Below are 27,868 nucleotides of genomic sequence, written 5' to 3' on the forward strand. Positions count from 1 at the left end.
CCATCTGCAACTTTATTCCAGAGCAGAAATAAGTCATTTCCTAACAATAAATATAAAAAAAATAATAATAAATTAAGGTTCGAAAAAAAATTTCCAACAAAACAAAATTATTAACACTGACCAAGTAATGGACGTTGTCCAGAGGCGGAGATGGATGGACCAGCCCCCAGCCTGGGAATGTCTGACACAGGCCAGCCTCTGCCCCAAGCCCTAGCCAGGCCCCCTGTCACACACACATTCTCTCCACAAAGTACAAAATATATAGTATTTAAAAAACCTCAACACAACCAAGCATCCTGCGAGGGCCCTGGGGAAACAACAGTTTGGCCCATGGGGCATGAGGACAGGGCCTGGGGTCTGTAGAAGGCACTGGAGGGTGGGGAACTACTTCCGGTCTCACCCAGCTGAGTCTGCTGTCTGTCCTCTTCTTGTGAGTGGGTGGGGCTTGAGGTACCCTGTTTCCGTGGTGACGGGGTAACCCACCCCCCTGCCTCCTGAGACAGCGAAAGGGAGGTCCGTTTGGAAATGTCCCACATACAAAGACCTCGGCAGGGCTCCTGCCCCAGGATGCTGGGACCATTATTTTGCCTGCTAAGTGCTTGGCTGGCTATTATTTGTGGGCAAAGAAGCCCCCCGGCCTGGGATCCCTGAGCATCTCCTCAGTTCAGGCCAAGGTGTCGTCCAAGAGCCACCCCCCCTGGCTGAGGCCTTGGGGAGGTGTTTCAATAAGACACAACTAGAAATAAATAAGGTTCCTAGTGGCCGGGCACGGAGCTGGCAGGAAGGCCACTGTTTCTTCAAGTATTCTTGGCCGAGCGAGGAGCGAGGTCCTGTCAGAGCTCAGATGGGAATCCCCACTGTGTTCACCTGGTCCTTGAGTCCCAGCAGGCTATAGGCGATGCGCTTCTGGTGGCCAGGCAGCCGCACCCCGATCTTCTTGATGTCACTGAGGGTGGGAGCGAGAGAGGGAGGGTGAGGGGCTATGGTGGGAGAGGTGGGCAGGGAGGCCGAGGTGGGGAGAAGAGGAGGGGTCCTTGGGGACCTAAGGAGCTCCAGTTAGGCAGAGGCCTGACAGGAGAGTCTATATCCTGAAAGCTTGCTAACGTTGACAAAGTTAAGAAAATGATAGAAGTGCCAACTCCGTGAGCACTTTGTTTTTCTTTAAATCAAATCTGCAGGATTATCTGTGAAGTTGGTGTTCTCATGTTCATTTTGCAGAATGGAAAACTGAGGTTCAGAGAGGTCAAGTGACTTGCTCAGAGTCACACAGCTAGGAGGTGGAATTGCTGGGAACTAAACCAGCTGTGAACATTGTATTCCCTCCCTTACCTTGGGTCTGTTGCCAATGTCCCTTGGCAGCCCTGACACCATCACCAGGGGCAGGGACCCTCTGAGACTGTTGCTCAAAGATCTCTTCCCAGCCCTCACCTACTTCGCCCCCCACTCTCCTCCAGGTTTCCACCGCTGCTAACTGAACAATGACTCAGAAAATACTTGCTGAGGGACCATCAAGGTTAAAGCTCAGCTGTAAAAGAGGATAGTTGTACCCAACCGGAGGGTGGGAGACCCCAGAAACCAGTGGCAGAGGGGGAAGGAGGTGTGGGTACCAGATAGACAGGTGCGCCCAGGAGCCCACAGCCCCGCCCTGCGCCCCCTTCCGTGCCCCTCCATCCCCTCGTAAAACCACTTCTGCTCCAAGAGCCCTGGAGCAGGACGGTTATTGCTCACGCTGGGAGTTTTCTCCTTCGTTGTCCTCACCCACCAGCCCAAACCCATGAAAACACCCAGGTTTTTATGGGCCGTCTCCTGGTTGTAAATGGAGCTAATTATATGGTGCAAGCTCCTATTTGCAATTCTGGAGACATGACTTTCCCACCGGCTCTGGGAGCCCTTGGAGGGATGCTGAGCAGGGAGGGCAGACCCAGGTGGGTGGGGAGGGGATCTCCAGGAGGGGCTGGCGGCTCCCACTGCAGCAGGAAGGCCAGGAGTCAGACTTCTGGGAGGACTTCCTTACCCTCGCTGCAGTGCGCCTGCCCCTGAAGGTCTCGTAGTGTGGCTCGCAGAGAAGCATTTGCACCACTGGGGAAAGAGGTGGGATCCTGGGCCCACCTCCAGACTCCCTGGCCTTAGAGTTCTGAAGGTGGGGAGGGAGTCTGCATTTTATCAGCTCCCAAAGACTGTGATGCACGGTTTTAAGAGCCAGTGGGTTATGCGAGCTTCGGAGGGCAATGGCTGAGACCTGGTTCCCTGGGCCCATCCTCTCATCTGCATGCCCTCCCAAGGTCTAGCATAGGCCTGGTACACAGTGGGTCCTCAAGGAGTGTCTGCTGAATGAATGAAGAAATACTGAGCCGCTGCCCGGGCCTCCTGGGGCCTGTTTCCCAGACTGGTGTGGATTATGTGACAGGGTGGGAGCTCAGGTTGCTTTCGAGGCCCATCTAGGAGCCAAAAGTCCAGGGCTGGGAAGCCGGAGGACTCTAGTCTTAGACTCCATCAAAGCCTTGGCTGGCTCTTACCTGTCTTCAGGCCTCAATTTCTTTCTATGTGAAGTGGGAGGCTTTGGTCAGATGCTCTTGAGCTGCCTGCCCCTGCCCCCCACCCCCAAGACGCCCCTGCCTCATTTCTCAAGCACAGAGACACATGGGCTCTGTTTTCCCCTCGGGGGTCCGGGGCGGTCACTGCCATCAACTCCCACCACGGCATGGAGACGCATGGCTGAGTCACCTTTTTCCTGAGCACTTGCAATGCCAGGCCTGGCTCTGGGAGATTCAAAGGCCACATGTTCCCGGGAAGCACCTACCATGTGCACAAGGAGAGGAGAGCAAGAAATGGCTTCACATGTTCGATCATTCATTCACTCAGCAAACATGCCATCAGCACCAAGCCTATGCTGAAGCCATGTGGAGACCCTGAGGCCTGTCAGCCTGTGTCTCCCACCCCCTCACAGGACGCTGTAGGCAGCAGCAGCCTCAGACACGGGACAGGGCCTTTTGTGAGACTGAACATTTTTCCGGGGTACAAAACTACCACTTCCGTTAGCTCCATTTAGAACCAATAGTCTCGCCGGAAACTCGGGGACTTCAAAATAACAACATTATGAATGCTCAAGCTGAGAAGAGGCAGCCCCTGTAGGACCACAGGGAACATGCAGCCAGCCCCTTGGGATGGGTCTAGGAAGCAGGGAGTCCCAAAGGCGGGGGAGAGGACCTTGCGGCTTAAGTCCAGACCCCATCAAGAAAGCCGAATTCTCCCGAGACCAGGTCAGAGCCGCTCACTGGGACCCACGGCCTGTTTAGACATAGCCTTCAAGTTGAAGAAATGTTTTGAGATCCCCATTTATCTCACTTATTTGAAATGAAAAAGGAGGCAGTGGTGATGTGAGTCATGCAGACCCCAGCTCCGAGCACCAACGGGTTGGTGGGAGGAGGAGGGAGCGTGGAATGACTTCCTGCCTTTATCTAGGCCTTTTCAAAACACAGCGCACACACATGCGCGCGCACACACACACGCACACACACACACACACACACACACACACACACACCGCCTCCATCCATCCAAGATAGCCCTGTCCCTGCTCGTGGGAAAGGAATTGGCCGAGGAGCACCCCGGGCTATTTCGGGAAGCCTTTGAGAACATGTGTTTCCTATAAGCACTTCTCTTGCTCTTGGTACTGCTCACCCAGAAGGGAAGCTGGGCTGTCCTTGGTAGGAGCCCCTGGAGGGGCCAAGGGGGCTGTTCCGGGTTCCTAGGGAAAAAGAGGGGGGGCCCAGAACCCGGGCATTTGCCCATGGACTGCAGGTAGAAAGCAAGGGTATAGAGGGCTGAGCAGCCACTGTGCACCAGGACTACCATCTGAATTGTACCCATGCAACCCCCACATTTGGGAAATGAAACCAGGACTCAGTGATGGAACCTAATTTGGTCAAGGTCACCTGTTAGGAAGTGGCATATGTGGGCCTTAGACCCAGCTGTGACTGCAGAGGCCAAGCTTAGGGCCCTGCAGCTGGGTCCTGTCTCCTGTCCCAGACATCCTGGGACCTGTCTCCTCTCTCCACTTCTCTGTCTCTCCCTCTGGTCAGCTCTGTCCTTGCCTGACTCTCATCCCTAGCTGTCCCTTGGGATGGGCCATCGTGGGCCTGATCTGAGAAACCGTGATTAGTAGTTGGGACGCCCCGCTGGGGGGTTTTCTGAGGCCCTGGAACATGTTCACGCACAGGCCCAGATCCCAGAACTTCTGTGACCCAGAACTGTGGGAGCCAGGGTCATCCCCTCCACTTGGTTCCCAAAACCTCCCAGCCCCAGGACCCATTCCCACCATGGCCTTGGACCCTATACAAGTAAGGCTATTGGGACATAACACTATTTTTAGAGGCACAAAAGGCTAAGAGGATAATGTCTTCTCCCTCCCGGGATGGGAAGAGGTGTCTCTGCCAAGGGCATGCTGGGAAAGGTTCCTGCTGCTGGAGTTAGGAGGAGAGATGAGCTCCCATAGGACAGTCTGACAAGGGGCAGAACCGAGGGCTGGGCAAGGGGTAACTGGCACTTCTTGCCAGGCTGGACCACAAGGCTGACAGTCAACCATGTGGGGAGAGGAACCTGTGCCCTTTCTGCTGGGCATCAGCCAGGATTGGCCAAGGGCTCTGCCCATTGCTCTCTGGCATCCTGGAGAGGAATGCTGCCCCTAACTGGCTGTGTGACCTCAGGTAAGCTATATAACCTCTGAGCCTCAGTTTCCCCACTTGTGAAATGGGGGAGTAACAATAGCATCTATTCAAAAGGCAAACAGGAAACTTAGTCAGCCATGTCTGTGAAGGGAAGTCATTCTTTCCCCAGCTTCTTGGTTATGAATTGTGTGGCCTGCAGTAAGCCACGTAATCTCTGAGCCTCAGTTTCTCCAGTGATGACCTCCATGGTCCCTGAGCTCTGGACCCTGACTGACGGGAGCCTGGGTCACTGCACTTCTCTGCACCTGCTCCTTACCTATCCAGTGAGAACACGGCCAGCCCCCACCTGCAGAATCAGCATGAGGACACGTTCAAGGTGCTCACGCACAGAGCCGGCATGGAGCCCACCCTCGGTAAATGCTACTGTTATTATGACAATTCCTATTACTCTCCCACTGTGGAAAAAAGATGCTGGAAGAGGAAGGAGCCAAGTAGAACTACTGGCTGCTGGCTTGGTTCTGCCTTTCCTGCAAAGCCGTCTCCCCCTAAATGAGAAGGAGAGAAAGAGAAAAGAGAGGAGGGCAGAGAGCAGAGCAGATGGGTGGTGGAACCAGGGAGGTGGGAGGGGCACGGGCGGAACCCAACTCACTCGTTGGTCATCTGCACCACCTTCTCGATGGCGGTGTAGCCGGCCGCCAGGAAGTGCTCCGTGTACTGCTGCATCTTGATGGACTCGAGCCACTCGGACACCGTGCGGAAGGGCACCCCCTCTGAGCCACTGGTGCTGGGCAGCCGGATGGACACCCTGCAGTGTGAACCACCGAGCCTTGGGTCAGGCGTTGCAGCACCCAGCCCTCTCTGGGCTCTGAGCCTACAGTTCCCTAACCTAGGCAATTCAGCTAGCTGCCCCGGGTCTCAGTTTCCTTACCTGGGCAACCTGAAAGCCAAATCAGGTAGGTTACTGCTGCCCTCTGTACCCCGACTGACAAGACCACCACCAAGAACCACAAAACAGCAAAATGTTAACAGAGAGATTCAGGTTCCTAGAGTCAGAGTCTCAGCCCAGCCGCTTGCAGCTGATAAGAGACTTAATCGCCCTGTCTCAGTTCCTCATCACAAAAGGAGGATGATTACAGGACCCCTGCAGGTTGTTTAAATGAGTTAAACCATGGAAGGGCTGGGCACAGTGCCCAGCACACTTACCGTTATGTGTTGATGGCTTTTATTAGTGTTACCCGCGCCAGCCCCTGCCCCTGCCCAGTCTAAGTAAAGCCCGTGCGTAACTTCTGAGTCCCTTGCCCACTAGCCCCGGCTGGCCCCTGCACCAAAGTGGCTCGGGTAAAACTGGTGGCCGCCACCGTAACACTGGAGAGCATGGGACTCACCGGGGGTCAAAGTCAGCCAGGGTCTTGAGGGACTCGGGAGCTCGGATGAGCTTGTCCAGGATGCTGACAATGTCGGCGAACTTGGGGCGGCGGGCCCGCTCCTGCTGCCAGCACTGCATCATGAGCTGGTAGATGGCGGAGGGGCAGTCCATGGGCGTGGGCAGCCGGAAGCCGTCATTGATGGCTTTCATCACCTGGTGGGGGGCAGAGAGGGCCAGGATGGTCAGGGTGCCTTCACAGCCCCCCAACCCACGCAGGTCCTCTGGGGAGCGCCAGTACATGGAGGTGGGCAGAGGAGGGGAGGGAGGCCCAGAAACAGACAGGATGGGCCTCCTTTTTGGAGCCAACACACCACCTTCAGAGCCATATGAGGAGCAGGTGCTATGGGACTGTCCCCCAGAATGCCGTGGAGGAAGGGACTCCCGGCCCTGGTCCCTCACAGGGCTCCCCAGACAGCAGCTGTGCTATGCGCCCTGCAGCCAGCCTCCCTCCGGTCTCTGGACATCTGCCCCCTTCGGCTGGAGCACTCTTCACCTCCCTATGTTCGCCTGGTTACCTTACTGTGTTTTGTCTCAACAAAGACACAATCTCCTCTGGGAAGCCTTCCAGACCTCCAGGCCGGGTGAGGCACCAGCTATATGCACACACATGCATGCATCCACAGGTGTCCACACACATGAATGGACATGCATGCATGCACCCACAGATACACACACAAACATGCACACATGTGCACACACACACCACTAACTGGTTTCCTTGTCCTTCCATTGACCATAGACAGAGACTGGGTCTGGAACCCAGCACAAGGCCTAGCACATAGTAGGCCCTCAATAAACATTTACTGAATGAACCCAGGAATGGTCTATACCAGATGATGACTGGCTCCTCAAACCCTTCTCTGCCTAGCCCTTGGGGTTTGGGAATGAGTAAAGAGTTGAAGTTCAGGCCCAGGGCAGGTCTGGGCAGGACGAAGGGGCTTACCTCATGGTTTGACAGCTCCCAGTAGGGCCGCTCGCCATATGTCATCACCTCCCACATGACAATGCCGTAACTCCACACGTCACTGGCCGAGGTGAACTTGCGGTAGGAAATAGCCTCTGGGGCTGTCCAGCGAATGGGGATCTTGCCACCCTGCGGGGGACCATGGCCCGGTCACCACTGTCCCCTCTGAGCAGCCACAGGATTACTGCAGCCAGACCAGACTTGGCAGTCAGGGTCTGTCCTCTGTGCTCCCTTACAGGGGTTCTTGCTTCCCAAGGGCCACATCCCAGCTGCGCAGGGGGTGTGAGAACCCCACATCAGGGCAAAGGCTGCTTCATCTTGAAGCCCCCCCCCCCCGGCGGTGACAGCTCCTGTGGCACTCACACTGGTGGTGTAGGTGGCCTCAGGATCGTCCTCCAGCACGCGGGACAAGCCGAAGTCAGACACCTTGCAGACCAGGTTGCTGTTGACGAGGATGTTGCGGGCGGCCAGGTCGCGGTGGACGTAGTTCATGTTGGCCAGGTACTTCATGCCAGCCGCGATGCCCCGGAGCATGCCCACCAGCTGCAGCACGCAGAACTCGCCATCCTTCTCCTGCCAAAGCACAGGCCTCAGCCACCAGCTGAGCCCGAGCCCAGCAGGGCACCCCCACGCTAGCTGCTGTGGGTCCCGGCCCACCCCCAGCCCACATCCTTACCCGAAGGAACTTGTCCAGGGCCCCATTCTCCATGTATTCGGTGATGATCATCATGGGCTTGTCTGTGGGGGGGTGGGGCATGGGTGTAAGGGGATGGCACAGATGGGGCGTGGGCACAGCCGTGGGTGGCGGGCACAGCTATGGACAGAGCCCTTGTTTCCTGGCTCTAGTGGGCAGCCCTTCTCCACCTCCCTGTGGGTCAGGTCCTCAAGGGTTCCCTACCCCCACCTCTAGGGACAAGCCTCACATTTGGAGACGACGCCCTCCAGGCGGATGATGTTGTGGTGGCTGAACTGGCCCATGATGCTGGCCTCGCTGAGGAAGTCCACCCGCTGCTTCTCCGTGTAGCCGGCTTTCAGCGTCTTGATGGCCACAGGGACTTCCTTCTTCCCTGACGCCTTCAGCGTCCCCTTGTACACCTCCCCAAACTCTCCTGCAAGCGGGCAAGGTGGGAGGAGCACCCCAGTTAGCCCGGACCGTGAACACCCAACCCGTACCAGGCCCCTCAGCAGGCGCGCCAAGCTCACCGGCTCCGATCACTTTCTGCCGCGTGACACAGGACGGGTGGATCTCAGTGGTAAACTTGAGCACGGCCTGGTTGGGGTCCTCGTATGTGTGAGGGTCTACATACATCTTCAGGGGCTTCAGTTGCTCTGGAAGGGGGAACAGGGGCTGGGTCACAGACAGGTCAGGGAGCGTCCCTGGGAAGGGTTGCCCTGAAGGAGGAAGGGGCAGCTACATGACCAGGGGCCAGGAGACTGGGACCAGGCCGTGCGGCATGAAGCTTCTGGATTAGCCCCTCTGAGCTGCCCCGGGAAGTCCTGGGAGTGCCCTGGCTGCCGGCCGTCCCCATTCCCGCCGCAGAGCTCAGGAGGCCCTGTGGGGACAGCGGGGATGGACACGGAGGGGCTGCATCTCACCTGACTTGGAGAAGTAAACGTCCTCCGAGGACTGGCGGGTCCGCAGGCTCTTCCTCCTGAGAGTCCCCCCAGAACAAACACACAGGGAGGTCAGCGGCCTGCTCCGGCCAGCAGCCTCCTGACCCTGCTGGGCCTGGGTGGAGACTGAGTGTGCTCAGCACCCTGCTCCGTTGGCAGAGGGCATGGGGAAGGCTGGGGCGGGGCAGAGAGGAAGTGAGCAAGCAGGCTCTCTCCTTGGGACTGGTGCCCTGTCAGAGCCAAAATGAGGGCTTTCCTCCTTAGGGCTCCCTGCGGCTTCCTGTCTACGTGTCCAGACGCAGGACACAAGGGTAATAACAAGAGCAAAGATCATGACCGCCACGTCCCAAGCCCCCACGGCGTGCCAGGCACTGTGCTGAGCACTGGGTAGCTCGTTGCATCTTCATCTGCTCCAGAGGCAGGGACTAAATCACTATCAGTCCGTTTTCCAGAGAGGAAACTGAGCTCCCCGCCCCTGTTTCCCACCTAGGCCCAACGAACCTGCGGTGGATGAAGAAGCCGATACCCGCCAGCACCAGGAGCAAGACCACACCGACAGCCACGCCGCCAACCAACGCCATGTTGGCAGATCCTTCCACAGCTGTTGGGGAGACCAAATGATGACAAAGGAGCCCCCCCCACTCCATTCCCCCTGCTGCACCCAGGGCACTTTAGGGACCCAAGAATGTGCTGGCTGTTTTTTAATTGTGATGGTTCATAAGGATCTTTATTCCCCATGTCACAGATGGGCAATAAAAGGCCTTCCCCTGGGAATACAGTAGGTACTTCCAGGTGTGTGGGACTCTCTCCACGATGCAGGATTTCAACGGGGTCTGCCAATGCCAGAGCCCATGCCCTTCTTGTCACAATCCTGCCCCGAATGGATGTCCCCGGGCCTCCTCCCCTAGTTCTCAACGCAGCCCTCTCTACAGGCTGGCAGCCCACACAGGGCTGTCCTAGAAGCAGGCTGGCGAGGAAAGAGGATTTCTAAGTGTTCCGATCCATTTCCTTCTTGTGGGTTGTCCCAGCTGTTCCATGTCAAGGGCTTGGCCTGGCTCATGCCCTGGTCCCCAACTTACACAGCGTCTGGAACTCAAGCACCTTGCTGCCGGCACCCTGGCCCTCCTGGGTCAGCGCCTGCACTTGGACCAGGTAGGTGGTGTCCGGAGCCAGGTCGTCCAGGGTCACAGAGAAGTCCTCAGTGCGGCGCACATTGTAGCTGTTGGAGTCCCCCTGTGGGTTGCCAGCGGGTGCAGAGGCAGACAATGTGGGCAGGCAGGGGCATCAGCTCCACCCGCCAGAGACCACCCCATCTTAGCTCACCTATGCTGGCAAACTCAATGCTCTCCTTACAGAGGAGGAAAGCAAGGCTCAAAGAAGTCAAGTGACTCACTCAAGGTCACAGCCAGCAAATGCATGACCCGGGGCTCAAACCCAGGTCTGCTTGATCCTTAAGACCTGGCTTTTCCCCACCCCACCCCCAACAATCTCGTCTGGGAATTCCAGAACACTGTGTCTTTTCTCTCACAAATCTCTACTCTGCTGGCCTGGGAAAGGTGTCCCAGGAAGAACCCAGACCTCAGTTTCCCCATCTGCAGAGCGGAGCTTCTTCAGACGGCCATGTCATGCGGTGAGCATTTACGTGACCAGCCGAGGCCTGCCCCTCTGTGAGTTACCTTCTTGCGGTAGGTGACCTCGTACTTCCACACGCGGCTCTGCTGCGGCAGGGGGATGCTCCAGGACACGCTCAGCGAGGTAGCGCTGCGGCCCTCCAGCTTTACCTTGGGGGGCTCTGGGCAGAACAGTGGGTGGGGGAGGGGTGTGAAGAGCTGCCCAGGGCAGGGGCTGAGTACCCCCAAACCTAGCCTCATCCACAGCCCAAGCTCTTTAATTTTTTTATTTATTTATTCATTTTTTTTAGAGAGGAGAGAGAGTTAGAATGAGAGAGAGAGAGAGAGAGAGAGAGAGAGAGAGAGGGGAGGAGCAGGAAGCATCAACTCCCATATATGCCTTGACCGGGCAAGCCCAGGGTTTTGAACCGGTGACTTCAGTATTCCAGGTCAACGCTTTATCCACTGCGCTACCACAAGTCAGGCAGCCCAAGCTCTTTAGATGCCCCCCCCCCAACCTGGGATTCTTTTATTTTTTATTTATTTATATTTTTAACAAGAACAGAGTCAGAGAGAGGGACAGATAGGGACAGAGAGAGATGAGAAGCATCAATCACCAGTTTTTCATTGTGACACCTTAGTTGTTCATTGATTGCTTTCTCATATATGCCTTGACCATCGGGCCTTCAGCCGACTGAGTAACCCCTTACTGGTGCTTTTTTTTTTTTTTGCTCAAGCCAGATGAGCCCGCGCTCAAGCTAGCAACCTCGGGGTCTCGAACCTGGATCTTCTGCATCCCAGTCTGACACTCTATCCACTGTGCCACCGCTTGGTCAGGCCCCCGCCTGGGATTCTTAACTTCCAACCCCAGAGCACAGAGCCCCAGGCCACAGCGGCACCCCGAGAGCATTTATGAGTGCATAAAAAATAAAAAGAAAACAATAGACGACTAATGCTCTCTCCTTCTATGCACCAGGCACTGCTCTGGGATCCTCATATGGAAGAATTTATTCAATCCTCTCAATAGCCCTGTTACTCCATTTTACAGGTGGGGAAACTGAGATTCAGAATGGTTCTGTAACTTGCCCACAGTCACAGAGCTTGGAAGTGACTCGAGAGACTCCTTTTACTACTTGCTGCTGCCTCTCTCTGAACACAGCTGAGCCCTGGATGGCTGCCCTCTGGAAGCCCCCCACCCCCCGCCCAGGTGACAGCCACCACCACCAGGCACTCACCTGTCTGGTTGATGCTGACGCTGGCGGAGCGGAAGCTGCGGCTGGACACCATGTCCGAGACACCATTGCGGGCTTCTACGGCAAAGGTGTAGTTCATGTGGGGCTCCAGGTCGCTGACGGTCACGCTGGTGCCGGTCAGCATGTTCGGTGACTCAGAGTAGCGCACGCTGTCCTCGCAGGGCCTGCACTCGCCTGTTTCGGGCAGGCACTGCTCGCAGGTGACCTTGTAGGTGATGTCTCCGCGGCCCCCATTGTCCTGGGGGGCCCCCCAGCGCAGCTCCACTTTGGCACCCATGCCCACAGCTGTGAGGTAGTGTGGGGCAGAGGGCGGGCCTGTGCAGAGGGCAGAGGGCAGAGCTCGAACCCAGGGAGCCCTGGACGTGTCCCCCACCAGACAATGCCCACCTCAGTCACCCTCCCTGATCCACAGCAAACTCACCTGTGCAAGGCATGGACAGCAGGTCCTGCGGTGCCCGGAAGTAGCCATCCTCACACTCACAGTAGGTGGCCCCCTCGGAAGACGGCAGGGTGTGGAGAGGGCACTCCAAACAGGGGCTCTCAGATGCCTCAGACTTGAAGAATCCAGACGAGCAAGCTGGTGGGCACAGACACAGACATCCATCAGTTCACTCAGTTCCCACCGCGAGTGACTTTCCCACACCCTGGCCGGGGAACCCTGGGTAAATTGCTCAACTTCTATCGGCCTGTCTTCTCATTGGTCAAATGTCTTGTGATAAGAAAATGCATGGTAAGCACCTAGCTCACACTGTGCACTCAGGAAATGCCTCATCTGCGTGCTCCAAACCTTTGCATCGCTCCCCACTGGCTCTCACAAGAAACGCCATGCCCCTAAGCTGGGCATTCAAGGCCCACGTCTCACCCTCAGCTTCCTCAGACTCCTGTCTCCCACCTGGCTCAGCACTGGACCGAGCATGCTGTATCTATCTCCTTTCATGTGTGTGGACCAGCCTGACGGGTCCCTACCAGGACTTCAGGATGCCCAGGGCAATAACTGTGTCTTCTTCACTGTTTGTTCTGGTGACGATCACCAGCACCTTGACTGATCAGCCCGGCACACCAGGTCAGGATGCCACCCCTACAGGTGCTCCCCAACTCCAAGATCCGACCGTCTTCCTGTTCTAGGGCTGGCCAACCAGGAAGCAGGAAAGGCCAGGCCCCCAGCCTTTTCTCTGGATCTGTTTCCAGGACCAAGTCATTTCCGCCACTCACAAAGGCAGCCCGGAAGCAGCTTTTCCTCCCCGCCGATGGTAGGTCCTGTCCTGGCTAGCCAGCTAGGGGCTCAGGCACCTGACTCCAGAGGCTCTTCCTCCCACTGCCCTATCCTGCCCCTGCCCCAAGCCCCTTCCTGGCCCCACAGGGCAGGAAGCTGCTCAGACACAAGGTCCACTGTGCAAGGCTGTCTAGGATTTGAAGTGGCCAGAGTAGAGTGGGGTCACCCGAGGGACCTCTTCTGGGATCCCTATAATTTCCAACACTCTCCTTCAGCTTAATCTGTGCAAAGGGTCCTAAGATACTTCCAACCTCAAGTGCCATGTTCATCACTCACGGAACCTCTACTCTGTGCTCGGCCCTGCCATGGACCTTGAGATGAAGCAAAGCCCCCAACTCAGGGAGCAGGAGCAGGTGACAGTGTCTACCATAAAGGAGTGGGCAGAGGGATAAGGGAGTGGAAACATCCTTGGCCAAAGGTCTGAGGAGTTACAGAGGGGACACTTCAGCTGGGGCTTAGAGGCTGAGTAGGAGTTCGGCAGGGAAGTAATACTGGCAGGAGGGGCGAGAAACAGCAAGATGTACAGAAACTATGAGTGGATTCGTGGGCACAAATCATGGGGAGCAGCAGATAATAAAGACTGACAGGTCTCCAGGAAGCAGAATGAGAAAGGCCTTTAATGCTAGGCCAAGGAGCTGAGGCTTTAACCCGGGGGCAATGAGAGCCATGGAAGGTTTGACATAGAATGGCAATCAGATCTACCCTGCTAAGAAAAATCTTGGACGGAGTCTGCCTCCTGTCCGGTTCCCTATGTGAGCAGAGGTGGGAGGGGGACTGGGAGTCAGGACAAGATTCAAAGGACACCCATTTCTTAAGCTCTTGGACAATGACTTCCTGTTAATGATTCTTATAGGGGGCACCTGGGGACCACCCCAGCAGCCTGTCACCTCCTTCCCTGTCCTGCCATGTCAGAACCTCAGCACAAAAGAAGAGAAAACTTGGGCACACGCTGTAGGGAAAGGGGCTTGTCCAGGACAGAGGGAGCCTGGCACCCGACTCCTGCTCTGTGCAGAGCCTGGAGCACCAGTAACAAACACTGACCATTGCCTGACCAGGCGGTGGCGCAGTGGATAGAGCATTGGACTGGGATGCGGAGGACCCAGGTTCGAGACCCCGAGGTCGCCAGCTTGAGCGCGATGTGAGCTCATCTGGTTTGAGCAAAGCTCACCAGCTTGGACCCAAGGTCGCTGGCTCGAGCAAGGGGTTACTCGGTCTGCTGAAGGCCCACGGTCAAGGCACATATGAGAAAGCAATCAATGAACTAAGGTGTCGCAACGAAAAACTGATGATTGATGCTTCTCATCTCTCTCCATTCCTGTCTGTCTGTCCCTATCTATCCCTCTCTCTGACCCTCTCTGTCTCAGTAAAAAAAAACAAACCACAATACTGACCATTGACTAAACAACTGCCGTGCACAGCTCCCTGGCAAGCACTTGACATTCATTTGTGCTCACACTAAGCCTGTTACACGTGGGCCCTGTTACCATTCATTCCTCTCCGGAGGTGGGGAAACAAATGGGCAGAGAGGCAAAACAACCTGTCCAAGGTCAGCAAGCTCCTGAGACACACAACCAAAACCTAAATCCAAAAAGGCTCGTCTTTGGGCTCCTCTCCTATCGCACGAGCATCTCAATTTAGAGCAAAGAGGAATCGATGTTCTGGAACAAGCCCAAAGAGAGAGAGGAGATGGAGCCTGACCTGCCTCAACAGCCAGGAAATCCCAAGACTGATTTCAGAGCAGCTGAGAAAGGATATAGTGGCGCGACGAGGGGGGGGGGGTCCTAACATAGGTCTTCTCACACTGGACACATTTGTGTTCTGTGGAAAGAAAAGAGTGGAATCAAACCTAGAAGGCTTGGTCGGGGTGGCCAAAGTGGTCTCCTTCAAGCCCCGAAAGTCCTTCAAGACTCCTAGTGTATGTGAGAAACCCATGTACAGTTTGCATCTGTCCCCATAGCTCTTATAATACAAAAATGGCTCTCTCCTCTCCCAAATCTTCGAGTAAAAAATGATACGCCAGAAAGTTGGGGCCATGTTTATCCTGGGATTTCAATTCCCCCAGATGTTCTGACTTGTCAGCCTGAGGCCTACACCCTGGATAAGTGCTGGCTGCAGGAGGTCCAGTCCCAGCAGAGTTGGGGTGCTCCAGCTCTTCTAGAATCACAATCACACCTTCGGAGCCCAGGCTCTCAGGCTGGGGAGGGGACCACAAGCCCCCACAGCTCAGCCTTGGTTCTGCTAACGGCTTTAGGCACCTGCAAACCCCAACAATGCTCCCACTCCACACCACGTGGCTGCTCCCCAGCCCCCCCAGCCCTATGCCAAGAGGAGGAAGTGGGGGAAGAGTCGGGTTCCATTCTCTGGCCCCAGAGCCTGGGGGTGGCCCGCCTGCTGCCAGCAGGAAAGAGGGAATTTGGAGAGATTTCCGCTGCGGATATGCCAGATAATACAGTGGAGAGGCAGCGTCAACAGAGCATGTGCTTGCCTGATGAGAATGTGCTGCCCCCTCCTCCAACCACAGAACTCCAAGGGGCCGTCCCCGGGGCCACACCAGAGTGTGCCAGTGCTCAGGGGCCTCAGAGTTCATGTGCAGGACACCTGAAAGCGCCTGTGTCTTCCTGACTTTGCCTGATTAGGTTTCCTGGCATTCTGGGCAAGCAAGTGGGGACAAGGGTCACACACGAGATGTTCACACGCACTCAAACACAGCCACATACACAAATTACTCACAGTCCCTTAGCAAACCAGCAAACTCTTATGCATCCTTCAATACCCAGCGTGGCTATTATGGAGCTCCGCTACGCAGCCTTCCCAGACTGCCCCATTTCCAGCTCCCTTCTGCCCCATTAGGGCATCCATTACCCAATCTTATATTTACCAAATAGAAATTGAGCACTTCCTACGTGTCTGGCACATTGCTGGGTGCTGGGATATAATGGCGAGATAGATAAACACTATTTCTGCCTTCAAGGGAATTAGCAGCCAGGCTTTAGTGCTCCATCAGAAATTATTTCTCACATAGTAGGAGCCTCCAGGAGACTGGCAGCTCCTGGAGATCAGGAGTGGAGTCTGATTCATCGGTATCTGATGGCCCAGCCTAGGGTCTGGCACACAGTAGGTGCTCATCAAATGTTTGCAGACTGGATGGGTGGATGAACGAATGTATAAGCGAATGGCAAAACCTACGATGTGCACATTCAACACGTGCTTAGGACCAGAGGAACGAGCAGTGTTTCCGTGCTCAGGGAGACCCAATGGGCATGGTGCACTAGGACATCCACCTGCCTGGCACACCTGTGGAGATCTCCTCTGACCCCAGTCACCTGGCAGTCCTGGACCACTCTGCGCAGGGGAACTGGGGCATGGTGCTTGCACCCTGAGCTGCACCCCGGTTTTTCCAGTTCCCAGTGCTTGCCTTTCAGGTGGCGGCGTGGGGTGACTCAGGGACAGACGCCCTCTAGTGTGACGCAAATCCAGCCCCTGGCAGAGCTCCTCCCCCTAGGCCCAAAGACCTCCCAGGCCAGTGGCAACAGGTCATAAGGTCAGGAGGTCACCATGGCAATTCACCTTGGGCCAGTCACCTTCCCAAGCCATGCCCAGCTGGTGTGCACCACCTCTGCCCAAAGATGCAGAGTGTGGACTTTGTCTCATCCCCGGACAGGCAGCCAGTGGCAACCCATAAGTTACTGACACAGCAAATGAGGGGAACTGGTAACTCCAGGCCAGGGGGCTTCTCGCTCCCCAGCAGGCCCCGTGGTCCCCACAGAAGCAAGCTGCCCCATGGCCCAGATTACTGCCAGCACCTTGCCCCTTTCAACACACGCCCTGGGGAATTATCTCGGGGCACATTCCTCCACCGCTGTGATAAGCATGCCCCCCCTCTGCCCAGCTTCCTGCTCTTTCCCTACCACCAGCCTTTTATCTTCTGTTTGCTCTCCCTTGCCTCCTTCCTTCCGTTCTAGGGACCCACTCACCTCCGGTGAGGGAGGGTGGGGCCTCCCCAAGGAGCTGCCAACACCTGAATCTGCCCCCAGTGTGGGCTGAGGGCGGGGCAGACAGGGCTTGGCGGGGGGGGGGGGGGGGGGGGGCGGGGGGGGGCTGCCACGCATGGGGCCAGATGGCACTCCCCAGGAAAGGGACAAGCCCCAGAGTCAGGAGCACACAGAGCCGCCCGCCATGTCCCGCCAAAGCAGGGCCCCTGACAGCACCTGCCTAAGAGCTACCTCAACCAGAGCCATCTCCTGCCCAGGGGGTCCTTCCTTTTCAGCTATGGACCCTGAGCTAGGCTTGGGCCCCTCAGACTGCCAGTGCCAGGACCCTGCTCCTTGCCACATGTGGTAAGGTCACACAGTCAACAGTCTGCCAGGGCGATCCAGGTTCTCAGACTGAGCCACAGCAGAAGGTCACAGGATGCAGACCCTGATCATGGAGGCCCAGAGGGGACTCACCAAGGTCACACAGCTGTGGGTAGAAGGACACATGCCAGGGGCAAGTGGACACAGTGTACTGCTCTCCTCATGACAGGCCCCAGCTCTTTTGGTCACTGATCACTGTTGCCATTCTCTGGGCCTCAGTTTCCTCATCTGTAAAGTGGGGATAAAGCCCTCAGCCCCTCTGGGTTGTTTATGAAGATGGAAGAAAACCTTGCTTGTGAAATGCTTAGCATGGTGCCTGGAATGAGGTGTCCCTACGAACCAGAAGTAGAGAAACTAGAGAGGGGACATTCCCAAGGTGCTGGGCCCCTTAAAAGAGCAGGAGTGTCACCAAGGAAGGAATTCCCAAACCCCCACCACCCCCACCCCCAGCTCTGGCCTCCCAGCTGCTGGGCTGAGCCTCTGGCCAAAGGCGCTGGCCACCTGCTCACCTGGCCAGCAGTCCCCACGGCAGAGGCGCCAGCCAGGGGCCCACCCGCTCGGCTGCCGATGCCAGCCAGCACAGGAAGCGGAGACGAACAGGGAGACAAAGCCGCCCCAGGGGAGATGACGGTCAGCCTGAGTGACTCCACTGTCCTCGGGCAGGGATGGGGGACAGAGGGTGGGGGGGCTGGAGGGAAGCTGGCTCATTCCTGACATAGCTCACGAGAGCTCTCCCGGGCAGTGTGCCCACCTGTCCAACACCACACCTGGGAGGTGCCTCCCTTCCATTGTCCAGTTAACTCTTTCCTGAGCTTCGAGCTTCCTGGGGAAACAACCGTGAGGAGAAACAAACTGTGGGGATAACCTGGACCAGGTGCTGGGTGACCTCAGGGTGCCCACACCCTCTCTCCGGGTAAGGGTTATCATCAATAGAAGCGCCAAGGGGATCTATTGTCCATGACCCTGGGGAGGGTCAGGTGGCGGGAGGTGGGGCAGGCCCTACACCTTCCTCAATTTCTTTCTCATTATGCTCAGTAACTGCCCCCCAAATCACCCCACCCCTGCATCAGGACCTGCCATCCTGGGGCTGCCCTGAGGACTGGCCTCAAGGCCAAGAGCTGAGTCAGGGATTCCAGAGGAACTGGTCATTTCCCGCCCCGTTTCCTGACCCATCATCCTCTAGCCTGGATGCCGCTGCGTCGTCTGGATGCTAATCCTGGACTCACATCGTAGCTGGGCGACTCCAGGCAAGTCTCTGAGCCTCTCTGAGCCTTAGATCCCTGTCTGTTAAATGGGATCAAAAACAGTCTAGACCTCACTGAAAGGTGGTGCGAACCCAGCGAGAGTGTCCAGGTACAGCGCCTGCCTTCCGCGTGCCTGCTCTTGGAGAACACTTTGCCTGTGGGTGTTACTGTTACTGTTACTCCCCCCCCCACACACCACGGTCAGGGGCTGCTGGGAAAAGTCAGGAGGGAGGCAGAGGAGCCAAGCTGGAGGTCCGCAGCCACACAGAGGGCGCCTAAAGCACACTGAAGGGAATTTTGGTAGAGGGATCCCAAGGAGGGTCAAGCAGGGCAACAGGTGGCTGGCAGTCGAGAGGGTCCCACCAGCAAAGTCAAAGATTTCACTCTTAGAAACCGGTCGTCCTCCCTACCCGGGGCTTGCTAGCTCTTCACAAACAAAGCCTGCCAGAATCCTGACACCCCTCCTTCAACCTCCGGGGGAGGAAAGGCTGCCCCCCTTCCTGGAGAGACCCCCCCCCCACGGTCCACTTATCTCTGCAGGGCCTGAATTACCAGCCTGTGGAAAGTTTTCAACTGCCCCTCACCCCACCCCCGCATTCTTGTGTGAGGATGTCATGTGGGAGGAGTCTGTTCAACCCACTGGGCCGCCTGGGGCCCCCCCATCCCAGTCATTGTCTGAAACTGGGAGTGTGCACTTGAGGTCACCTAAATCAGGGGCCCGCTGGGGAAGGGGACTCACTCAGCAAAGGGCAACTGGGAGGACAACCAGGTGGTAAGGGCCGGAACAGAGACTACACCACAGGCCTACGGCTGGAAAGACTCCTAGCGAACGTCTCATGTAGGGGTTTGCAGACTGTGTTAGCAAGGTTCTGCGGGTTTGTTTTAGGAGGGCCTAACAAAAGGGGCTTCAGTCTCCTCCAACGCTTCAACCCATTTCACAGGTTGTAGGATCCACGGCTAAAAACCAAGTATAAAGTCAGCTGTTACACTTGAACTTCACATCGTACGGACGGGAAACCTAAGGCCAGAGACAAAGATAATTACCCAAGGTCACCCAGTGCGTATGTACAACTGCGGGGACTAAACCTCCAATTTTTCAACACCCTGCTCATCTCAGCAAGAAGCTCCCAGAGAAAGGGGATGAGCCAGCCTTCCAAAGGTCGGCCTGCATTCCACAAATGCCCTGCCCCGCAGCCGCTTCCAGAAAGAAAAAAAAAACATCACCCATTGAAAAAAATCCACGTTGCTGTAGAGATTTCCGCTGTCACAGGTCCTGGCTGTGCCAAGCCACAGCCTCCCAACCTGAGCTCACTCATGCCCAAGCCCTGTTCTCAGAGAGAGTCTGATTTCATTGGCCCCTCTCTGGGCCTGATTTAACATCAGTAGAAGCCCCTATAAGAGGATCTGGAATCTGGGTCTTCCGTCCTGGGAAGAATCAGGCAGTGGGGAGAGACCAGATGTGTCTCTTCTACCTTTTCCCCCAACATAGACATTTTCCAAAAGCTCCCGGGTGATTCTTCTGTGCAGCCTGGGAATGTGATTCCTGGGTCTAATTTAGTCACCTCCATGTACAAAAAAGGAGTTTGAGACCCAAGAGGTGAACTGACTTGCCTGACGTCACACAGTGAGTTAACAGGGATGGAACTAGCTCCTGGGATGAGACCAGGTGTTCACAAGGTAGGTATATATGGAGCAGATACTCAAGATCTTCTTGTGGGGTGAATCAAAAATAACAACCCCACTTAAAGGCACTTATGTGTCAGACACTGACCTAATCACTTTATGAGAATTAAGTCATTTAATTATCATAACAACTCTACAAGATGGGTACATGTTTATCTCCACTTTACAGATGAGAAGATCGAGGCACAGAGAGGTTAAGGAACTGGCTTAAAGTCACACAGCCAAATGGAGAACTGGGATTTGAAGCCAAGCCCATCTTGTCCTAGAGGCCCTTGCTCATACCCTCCATACTAGACTCAATCCATTCATTTCTCAGTCCATTCATTCTCAGTGAATGGGTGAATCCACTCATAAATTTAAAAACCCTGAATTCCAGGAAGGCTTTATGATTTCCACTGCACCTCAGAGCAGGATGACCTCACCGAGATGCCCCTGTCCCAGAATGGAGAGCAGGGCCTGGGAACATAGTCTCCAACCCAGCACCCTCTTTCCCTGCCACCCCTGTCCCATCACTCACCCTGGCAGGCGTCCTCCACCTTCTCGTAGCCCTCCTGGCACAGGCACTGACCGATGGGCACTAGCCACTCACCATCGGCGGCACAGTGCATGCGCGGCTCGTCACCCCCAGGTGGGACCACAGCATGGTCCACACAGGTGCCAGCCACGGTGGCCAGGGAGGGTGCGTCGGAACCCGCGATGGTCTCCGGGAAGCGGGCCAGGCTCTGCAGCACCTCGGGGCATTTCTTGTAATAGACTCGGACGGAGAGCAGCGCCACACAAGCGCCGATGTCCTGGAAGGCCAGGTAGAAGCCCTTGCGGCTGAGCGGCCCCACGGAGCGCTCCTCCACGTTCAGCTTCACCTGGCGGGCCTCGAAGTCACTGCTGACCGTGATCTCGTCGGGCGCGATGGTGTCGATCTTTACGAACTGGCGCTTCTGGAAGTTGGTGCCGTAGTCCACATCCGACTGTGCGTAGTAGAGGTTGAAGGTCTCCTTGCAGGAGCTGGCGCCCCCTGGGAAGCTGTTACAGTCACGCACAGTGAACTTGAGCTCAATGAAGATGCGCTCGGCCTCGCCGCGGTACACCCAGTTGGTGCGGAGCCAGTTGTCCTGGTCCCCGGCCACCACGTTGCACACGGAGTACATGTAGATGGGCACGTCGTCCATGATGTTCTGCATCAGGTCCCACTGCATGAGGCCGACAGGTTAGTGTGGGCAGGTGCCCGGGGTGGGGGGAGCAGGGACAGAGGCAATGCCCTGGCGGCAATGCCGGGCATCAGGAAGACGCTTTGCAGTTCTTGCTATCCTCATTCTACAGGGAAGGAAACTGAGGTCCAGAGAGGTGCTTCAGGTCACCCCTACACGCTAGAAGTACGGAGCCGGGAGTGGTCCGCCTGGTGTTTCTGACCCCACTGTCAGGGTACTGAACCTCTATATTAGACTGCGAGCCGGGGGTGGAGACTGGGGCTCCCTGTGACCTCAGGTGGAGGACTGAAGTTCTCCAAGACTCAAAGTCTACATCTGCATACTGGGGACAAGGCCCAGCTCACAGAATTGCGGTGAGGATAAACGACTGAATGTCTACAACATGCTGAGCGCACTGCCTGGCGGGTAAGATGAAACAGCTGTCATCCAGGCAGCTGGCATTGTCAGCAGCAGCAGCAGCGGCATTATCGTTACTCAGAGTGTGTGAGTGTGTGCGTCTGTGTGTGTGTGTGTGGAGATGAGTGTGAGTGGCAGAGGCAGAGACTAAGTCTCAAGCAATGAGTGATCCCCATCATTTAGATTCTGCTTTGGTGCAGAGGAGTGCACCTGCCTCCTTCCTCAGAACATAGCTCAGCTTCCTCCAAGAAGACTTCCCAGGTTGAGTCCAGGTTGGGCCAAGTGCCCCTCTCTGGCTCCCAGTCTCATGTCCCCTTTGTCATAGTACTTGGCACCTAGGTGGTAATACCTACATCTGGCTTCCACACTAGATTCTGAGCTCCTTGGGGCAAGGGCAGCGTCTAATTCATTTCTGCATGCCCAGGGCCTACCAGAACAGAGTGGGTACTCAGGAAGTTGTTCAGTGAATGAACAAATGAATGAAAGCAGAGCGGCCAAGGAAGGAGGCATGGGCCGCACTGTGTGACACAGGCCAAGGCTTCGAATGCCCTTGGGCCTCGGTTTCCCACTCTGTGTAATGACTGGGTTAGATTAAATGATCCGAGATCCCTCCCAGCTGGACATTCCAGGATCCTGGAAATCTACTAGGGCCACACGCCAGGCCTCCTAGAGCTAAGGTGACCAGGGACAAGCACTTAGCTCACACAGATCTGGGTAGCAGTGGAAAATATCCCAACTAGCCCCCTGGAGACATATTTATCCTGGTTCAGGACCCCAGGACAAAGTCAGCAAGGGCCCATTGTACAGAGAGGGAAACTGAGGCCCAGGGAACAGCAATATCTTCCTCAATACCACACGGTAGTGATGCACAAAGCTGGAGAAAGGACCCGACTGTCTTGCCCTCCAGTCCTGCTCATAACGGAACAGGGCAGGGGAGGGGTATGAGGCAAAACAGACTCAGCCCCGAGCAGAAAGGGGAATAAACAGCAGCTGGGGGAGCAGAGAGAGGGGTCCAGCAGGAAGGAACTTGATCCTTTCCCAGACTGGGGGCTGCTTGCACCTGGGAGCCACTGCTCCCTGCCTCTCCCTCACCCCTGACCTCCGGGGCTCAGACCTGGAAGACAGCAGGAGCCTTTAATACCCCTTCCCTCCCAAGATGGTCCCCCTGACCTGCCCTTGGTGGCATCCAAGGGCCCTGCTCTACCAGGACCTTCCGCTGTCTCCTAGCTCTTTCCACCTCTCAGGTCCCTTTCCTACCACTTTCTAATCCCCTGCCTACCCTGGCTGGCTGACGCTGAGTCTGGTGGGAGAAGCAGGATGCTAAGTATGAACCCTGGCTGAGCTGTTTAATCTAGGCCGGCCCCACTCCCCCGGGTCTCGGAGTCCCCATTCCCATGCCCCCGCCCGACCCTGAAGGCTTACCCCTTTGCCGTATGGGTGTGTGAGCCAGCCAAGTTCCCCTTTAGCGGCAGCAAAGTCCAACAACACAACTGGAAGAGACAGGAGAGGAGGCCGGTAAGCTTGCGGGTATATCTCCAGGGCTCAGGCCATGGTGGAAAAGGTGGGAGTCTGCCAGGAACCCCAAGAGTCTTTGCTGGCTTCCTCAGCCCTCAGAGAGAGACCCCACTATGCAGGGTCAACATCTCCAAGAGACCCATCCCTCAACAAATAGGGGAACACGGGCTCAGGGAAGGGATGGGACCCAGTCAAAGCCACACACAAGCTGGGTGAGGACCAGGCTTCCTGTCTCCCAGGCCATAGCTCCAGCCACACTGGCTCTCTCAGTCAGCCTCCAGCTGGGCAGAGCAGGACAGAGCTCAGCCCAGCAGGGGGACAGCAGCTGGGCAGAGAGTGGGCTGTCAGGGCTGAGCTGTTAGGTGATACCACACTGCCGTCTGCTTCCTGGAACAAGGCCTCTGAGCAGCACTTCACACGTACGTGGGCTTTGGGGGTCCATGCATCTGCTCCTGCCCGATCCCCCCCCCCAGCATGAAACATCCTTAAAACCCATCCAGCCATGGAGCACACACATATGTGTGTACATATGTACACACGTGTCTTGTGGCACTCCAAGGAGAGAGGGCTGTGAACAGGTGGGAAAGACTACAGGGAGCCAGTGGGGGGTGTCTGGAAACCAATCTTCCCACAAGAGCCACAGAGCCAGCGGGATAAGGCCCTGAACCCACAGGGGCCTCCAGGAGAAGCCCAAAGATACATACAGCTAGCGAGGTCCCCTGCCTGGGGAAGCTGCTCCCGCTGCCCTGTCCCTCATTCCCTGGCCACTGCCTTGCCAGGGGTGCCCATGGGACCAGGAATGGAAACCCTCAGAGGGGACTTCCAGGCCCAGGGGGACCAGGTTCCAGGACCATACTGTCCCCAGAGAGGCGTCTGCAGCCTGAGGAGGGCTTCACTGCTAGGGCTTCCCTAGATCTACTCTGCCCTTGGGCCGCTCCCATCCATCCACCCCACCTCTCTGCCAGGCTCAATGGCAGCAGCCAAGACCCAAGACCCCTTCCTCCATTCCCAAGTAAAGTCCTGGTAGCTGCTAACAGGTGCCACCCAGCCTGGAGGGCAAGGAGATTGGGAAAACTGAAGCCTGGAATCTGAGCACGGTTCCTAGATTCAGAGGGTAAAGCCCCAAGGTAGAGAGGGTACAGGACCAAGGACCCCTTCCTTTGGACCCCGGAGCCTCAAGAAGCAGCATTCCTCCAGGCCAGGGCCTGGGGGAAGGACCCTAAGGGTGGAAATTCAAGCAGACAGCGAACAGAGAGGGACCTGATAGGAGTCTTAGAAATCCTCCCCTAAGGTCAGACTGCCCGGCTCCCCGAACTTAAGTCTTGGGTCAGAGGCACTGCCATCTGACCGCTGACCAGGGTCAAATCTAGGAAGGGTCCGGCAGCCCAGACAGAGAAGAGGAAATCCGAGGTGGCACCTTCCCCAAAACTATGAGGCTAAGGTAAGGGGGCTGGAGGGTGGATGGGCCAGGGATTTGTTTGGACTTGCCCAGGGCCCAGGCTTGGAAAACTCACTAACTCTTCTAGCAAATGGAAAGTTCCGGCTACACAGGAAGGAATCTGGAGGTTCCAGGCTCCAGCTGGGGTAGGGGGTGGGGGGACAACAGTGAGTGCACCTCTCAGTCCTGCACACCCACCTCCCCAGACAGGTAGGAAGCTGCAGTCCATGCCCAAGGGAGGGGGCTCATAGCTCCCAGGCTCTGAAGAATTCATCTGACACAGAAGGACCCCCACCACCCCTGCCAGAACATGGCTCCCCTTCTAGCCCCCAGGCCTGGGTCTAGAAATATCATAAGGATCAATCTGAGAAGAAGAAAAAAAAAAAAGCCTTCACAGAGGAAGGAGCCCCCTCCTGGGAAATTCCCTAGAACCGATCACCAGGAACAGGAGCCCAGCCCCGTCTGTCCCTCCACCCTGACTCGGGTGCGGCTCTCTCCTCAGCTCTTCCAGGGACTGAGGCACCTGCTTTCCCGAAAGGGGTGGAGAACTGGGAGCCCCTCAGCTGCCCCTGAAGGCTTCCCCCAGAACGCAGGGCTGGATAGGGCTCATCCAGGAGCCTCTGGTCCCCCACTCCGCCCCAGAAAAGTCTCCTCTGCTCTAAGATACATCATCAGTGCCACCCTTGCAGGTAGGTCCAAATGCTACTACCCAGTCCCCTGGTGTCATGTCCCTGCTCACCCCTCCCTCTTTAAACAAGACTGGCTAAAAGGAGAGACAAGAGACTGAGGGGGGGGGGGTGAAGAAAAAAGGGAAGGAGACAGAAGGCAAACTGGGCTCCTACACAGTCAAGAAGCCAAGGACTTCTGGCCTCCTGAGCAATCTCCAGGCCTTTTCCCATCAGCCACCTCAAGCCAGCAGCCCCTGTACTCCTGCCCAACTATTCCAGCTTCTCAGGAAAATCCACCATGAAACCACAAGGCAAGGGGCCCTGGGTTCTGGCAGCCCTAGAAGCCAGATGCTCAGATCTGATCCTTGCTGTGAAGAAGGCCCTGGCTGGTGTGGGCTTAGTCCTCCCTCAGTTTCCCCTTTCGTAAAGATTCATGTCTGTTGAGAATTTAACAAGCTCCATCTGAGTCTTCAAATACAGCCTGGCTCCTCTACCCACAGGGAGGGGGTGAGACGTGAGCAAGAAGGAAACTTAGCAGCCGCCTGGGCTAAGGGTGAAAGGGATATGTGTGTCCTTCTCGCACCCCCAACCCACCTCTAGGCAGATCCACCACATCCAACCTGAATCGCAAAGAATAGAAAAACCAGCAGCTGCCAGCGGGGCCATGTCCTCCCACCCCCAAAGGCACATCTCCCTGCTAGGAGTTGTTCACAGGGACTCTTGGAGCCTACACACAAATGTTACTAAAGGTTACGCCATCCAGAACTCTGCAATACACACCATTTTCTTCCCCCATCCCCTGGAAGTGGGGGGCTAGTCATCTAGGCTGAGGAGGGTTCAACATAGGAGCACAGGGGACAAAGCAGCTCCAGGCTAACAGGTTGCTGGCTGGGTGGCAGGGTAACAATCACCCAGCAATGTTAGTCCAGCCTAATCTTCCCAGCCCCCATGGGCAACCTTTAAGAAAGGCCTGTAGTGATTCCAGCTGTCTCTCCCCTTCTCTCCAACCAAGTCCCCAAGGAAGGGGGACGACCAAAAGCTGAGAGGGTCGAGAGTACTGAGAGTCACAGAAATCCCAGCCACCCATTCCTCCTGCAAGTTGGGACCAGGAACCTTGACTGATTCAGAGATGGGTACAGAATGCCACCCACACTCCCCACCCCACCCCCACCCCCCTGCCCCAAGAGCTCCAGCTCTGGCCTTACCTCCCAACTTGGAAGAGCTAAACCTCCAACCTCAGTTTGGGAGGTGGAAAAAGAAGGCAAAGGCTCAAGGAAACTTCTCACGGGGCCAGGGTTTCCTCTGCGTGTCCCCCTGGTGGCGCCTGCGGAAGCCTCGATCTGCCCAGGCCAGCGGGGAAAACTTGGTCTCACTATTGGAAACTTAAAACTGCCTCTACTGGGTGGACAGGAAGGTCCTTCGCCACAGGCAGGAGCCCCCATCCTCTCCTCGACGCTGAGGGGGCAACGCTACTACCATCCACACACCCAGGGCAGTCTGTGGCCCCTCACTCAGTGTGGCTTAGGGAGCGCCAGGGCGGGGGTAGGTGATTCAGTCCCCAGCCTCGGGTGTCCGGACTCCCTGATGGCCCTGGGGTGATCGCTCCACACCTCGAGAGGCCGCGCCCCCACCTGCCACATTTCCTCGTTCTGAGTCACCCCTTGCTAAGATCGCTTGAGTTTGGGACTTCCTGTCCGCACCGGAGACCGCGAACCTGCCCCCCGAGCCTGGGAGTGCAGGGTGGGAAGGAGGAAAGGCTGCGCGTGGGCAGACTGGCCCGAAACTCCCCTCAAGCTCTCTTCCAGGACTGGGCTCAAAAGGGGGCGTGGAGCAAATCTCAGGGAACACGGACTTCCGCAGCGTACTCCCGGCCAGGCGAAGAGCCCCCTCCCCAAAATAAGCGGCCTCCAGAGAAATGCCTTCTTCGCAAACCGGAGCAAATGGGTTAGAGAATTCAGGTCACCAAGAGGCTGAGTCCACACACGGAAAGCCCTCCAGACACCCCATTCTTCAAGAGACCCCCCCCCCGCACCCCCGCTGGGACGCGTTCCAGAAGCCGCCGCCGGGGCTGCAACCGCGTGGCCGGCGTTGCTTTCCCTTCTCCGCGGCCTCCAAGCCCCGCGCTCCCGGGCTGCTACCCTGTAGACCCCGCAGCCCCCAAAACCCTGGGTGGGGGGTCCCAGATTCGTCCCAGACGCAGCCCGCGCGCCCTCCCAAACCCAACGCGCCGGGACTAAGAGGCGCCGTGTCGGTTTCCTAAATTGAGCGCGTCGAGGCGCGCGGGACTCGGGGAAGCGCGGAGGTCCGGGATCGGGCTGCCCGGGCTGGGTCCGGCTGGGACGGCCGCCGCGCACACACTCACCTTCCTTGCCCTGCGCCGCGGCGGCGCCCAGCATGCAGCCCCATAGTAGGGCGAAGCAGGCACGGGGCGCTTGACGCTCCATGCCGCACTCCTCGCTCTCGGCCGGATCCGTGCCCGGATCCCGCACGCCGGCCTAGGTGTTCAGCTCCCGCCCGCTGCCCGCGCGCAACTTCTGCACCTCCTGCCCCGAATCCT

At 56.8% G+C, this 27,868-nt stretch overlaps 1 protein-coding gene across 1 annotated transcript; it reads right to left on the reverse strand.

Annotated features, from left to right (window-relative positions):
- Window positions 1–27,868, reverse strand: EPHA2 (EPH receptor A2). Its single transcript, XM_066375175.1, has 17 exons — window positions 27,674–27,868; window positions 23,113–23,180; window positions 20,607–21,276; window positions 11,956–12,111; window positions 11,517–11,849; window positions 10,348–10,463; window positions 9,751–9,904; window positions 9,173–9,272; window positions 8,654–8,709; window positions 8,261–8,386; window positions 7,981–8,166; window positions 7,734–7,795; window positions 7,421–7,630; window positions 7,037–7,186; window positions 6,053–6,246; window positions 5,317–5,472; window positions 1–946 (listed from the first exon to the last, which is right to left on the reverse strand). Exons 1-17 carry the CDS (start codon window positions 27,753–27,755, stop codon window positions 841–843), a joined length of 2,925 nt encoding a protein of 974 aa, XP_066231272.1. The 5' UTR covers window positions 27,756–27,868; the 3' UTR covers window positions 1–840.

Source organism: Saccopteryx leptura, chromosome 3 (assembly GCF_036850995.1).
Source record: "Saccopteryx leptura isolate mSacLep1 chromosome 3, mSacLep1_pri_phased_curated, whole genome shotgun sequence".
Lineage (NCBI taxonomy): Eukaryota > Metazoa > Chordata > Mammalia > Chiroptera > Emballonuridae > Saccopteryx > Saccopteryx leptura.

Bases quoted from the DNA above. Each gene is read 5' to 3' on its own strand.
- EPHA2 (XM_066375175.1), bottom strand. From the start codon at position 27,755: ATGGAGCGTCAAGCGCCCCGTGCCTGCTTCGCCCTACTATGGGGCTGC. The intron at 21,277-23,112 runs GTAAGCCTTCAG...GGCCTCATGCAG, and splicing joins CACACCCATACGGCAAAGGG to TGGGACCTGATGCAGAACAT. The intron at 5,473-6,052 runs GTGAGTCCCATG...TTCACACTGCAG, and splicing joins CTGGCTGACTTTGACCCCCG to GGTGTCCATCCGGCTGCCCA.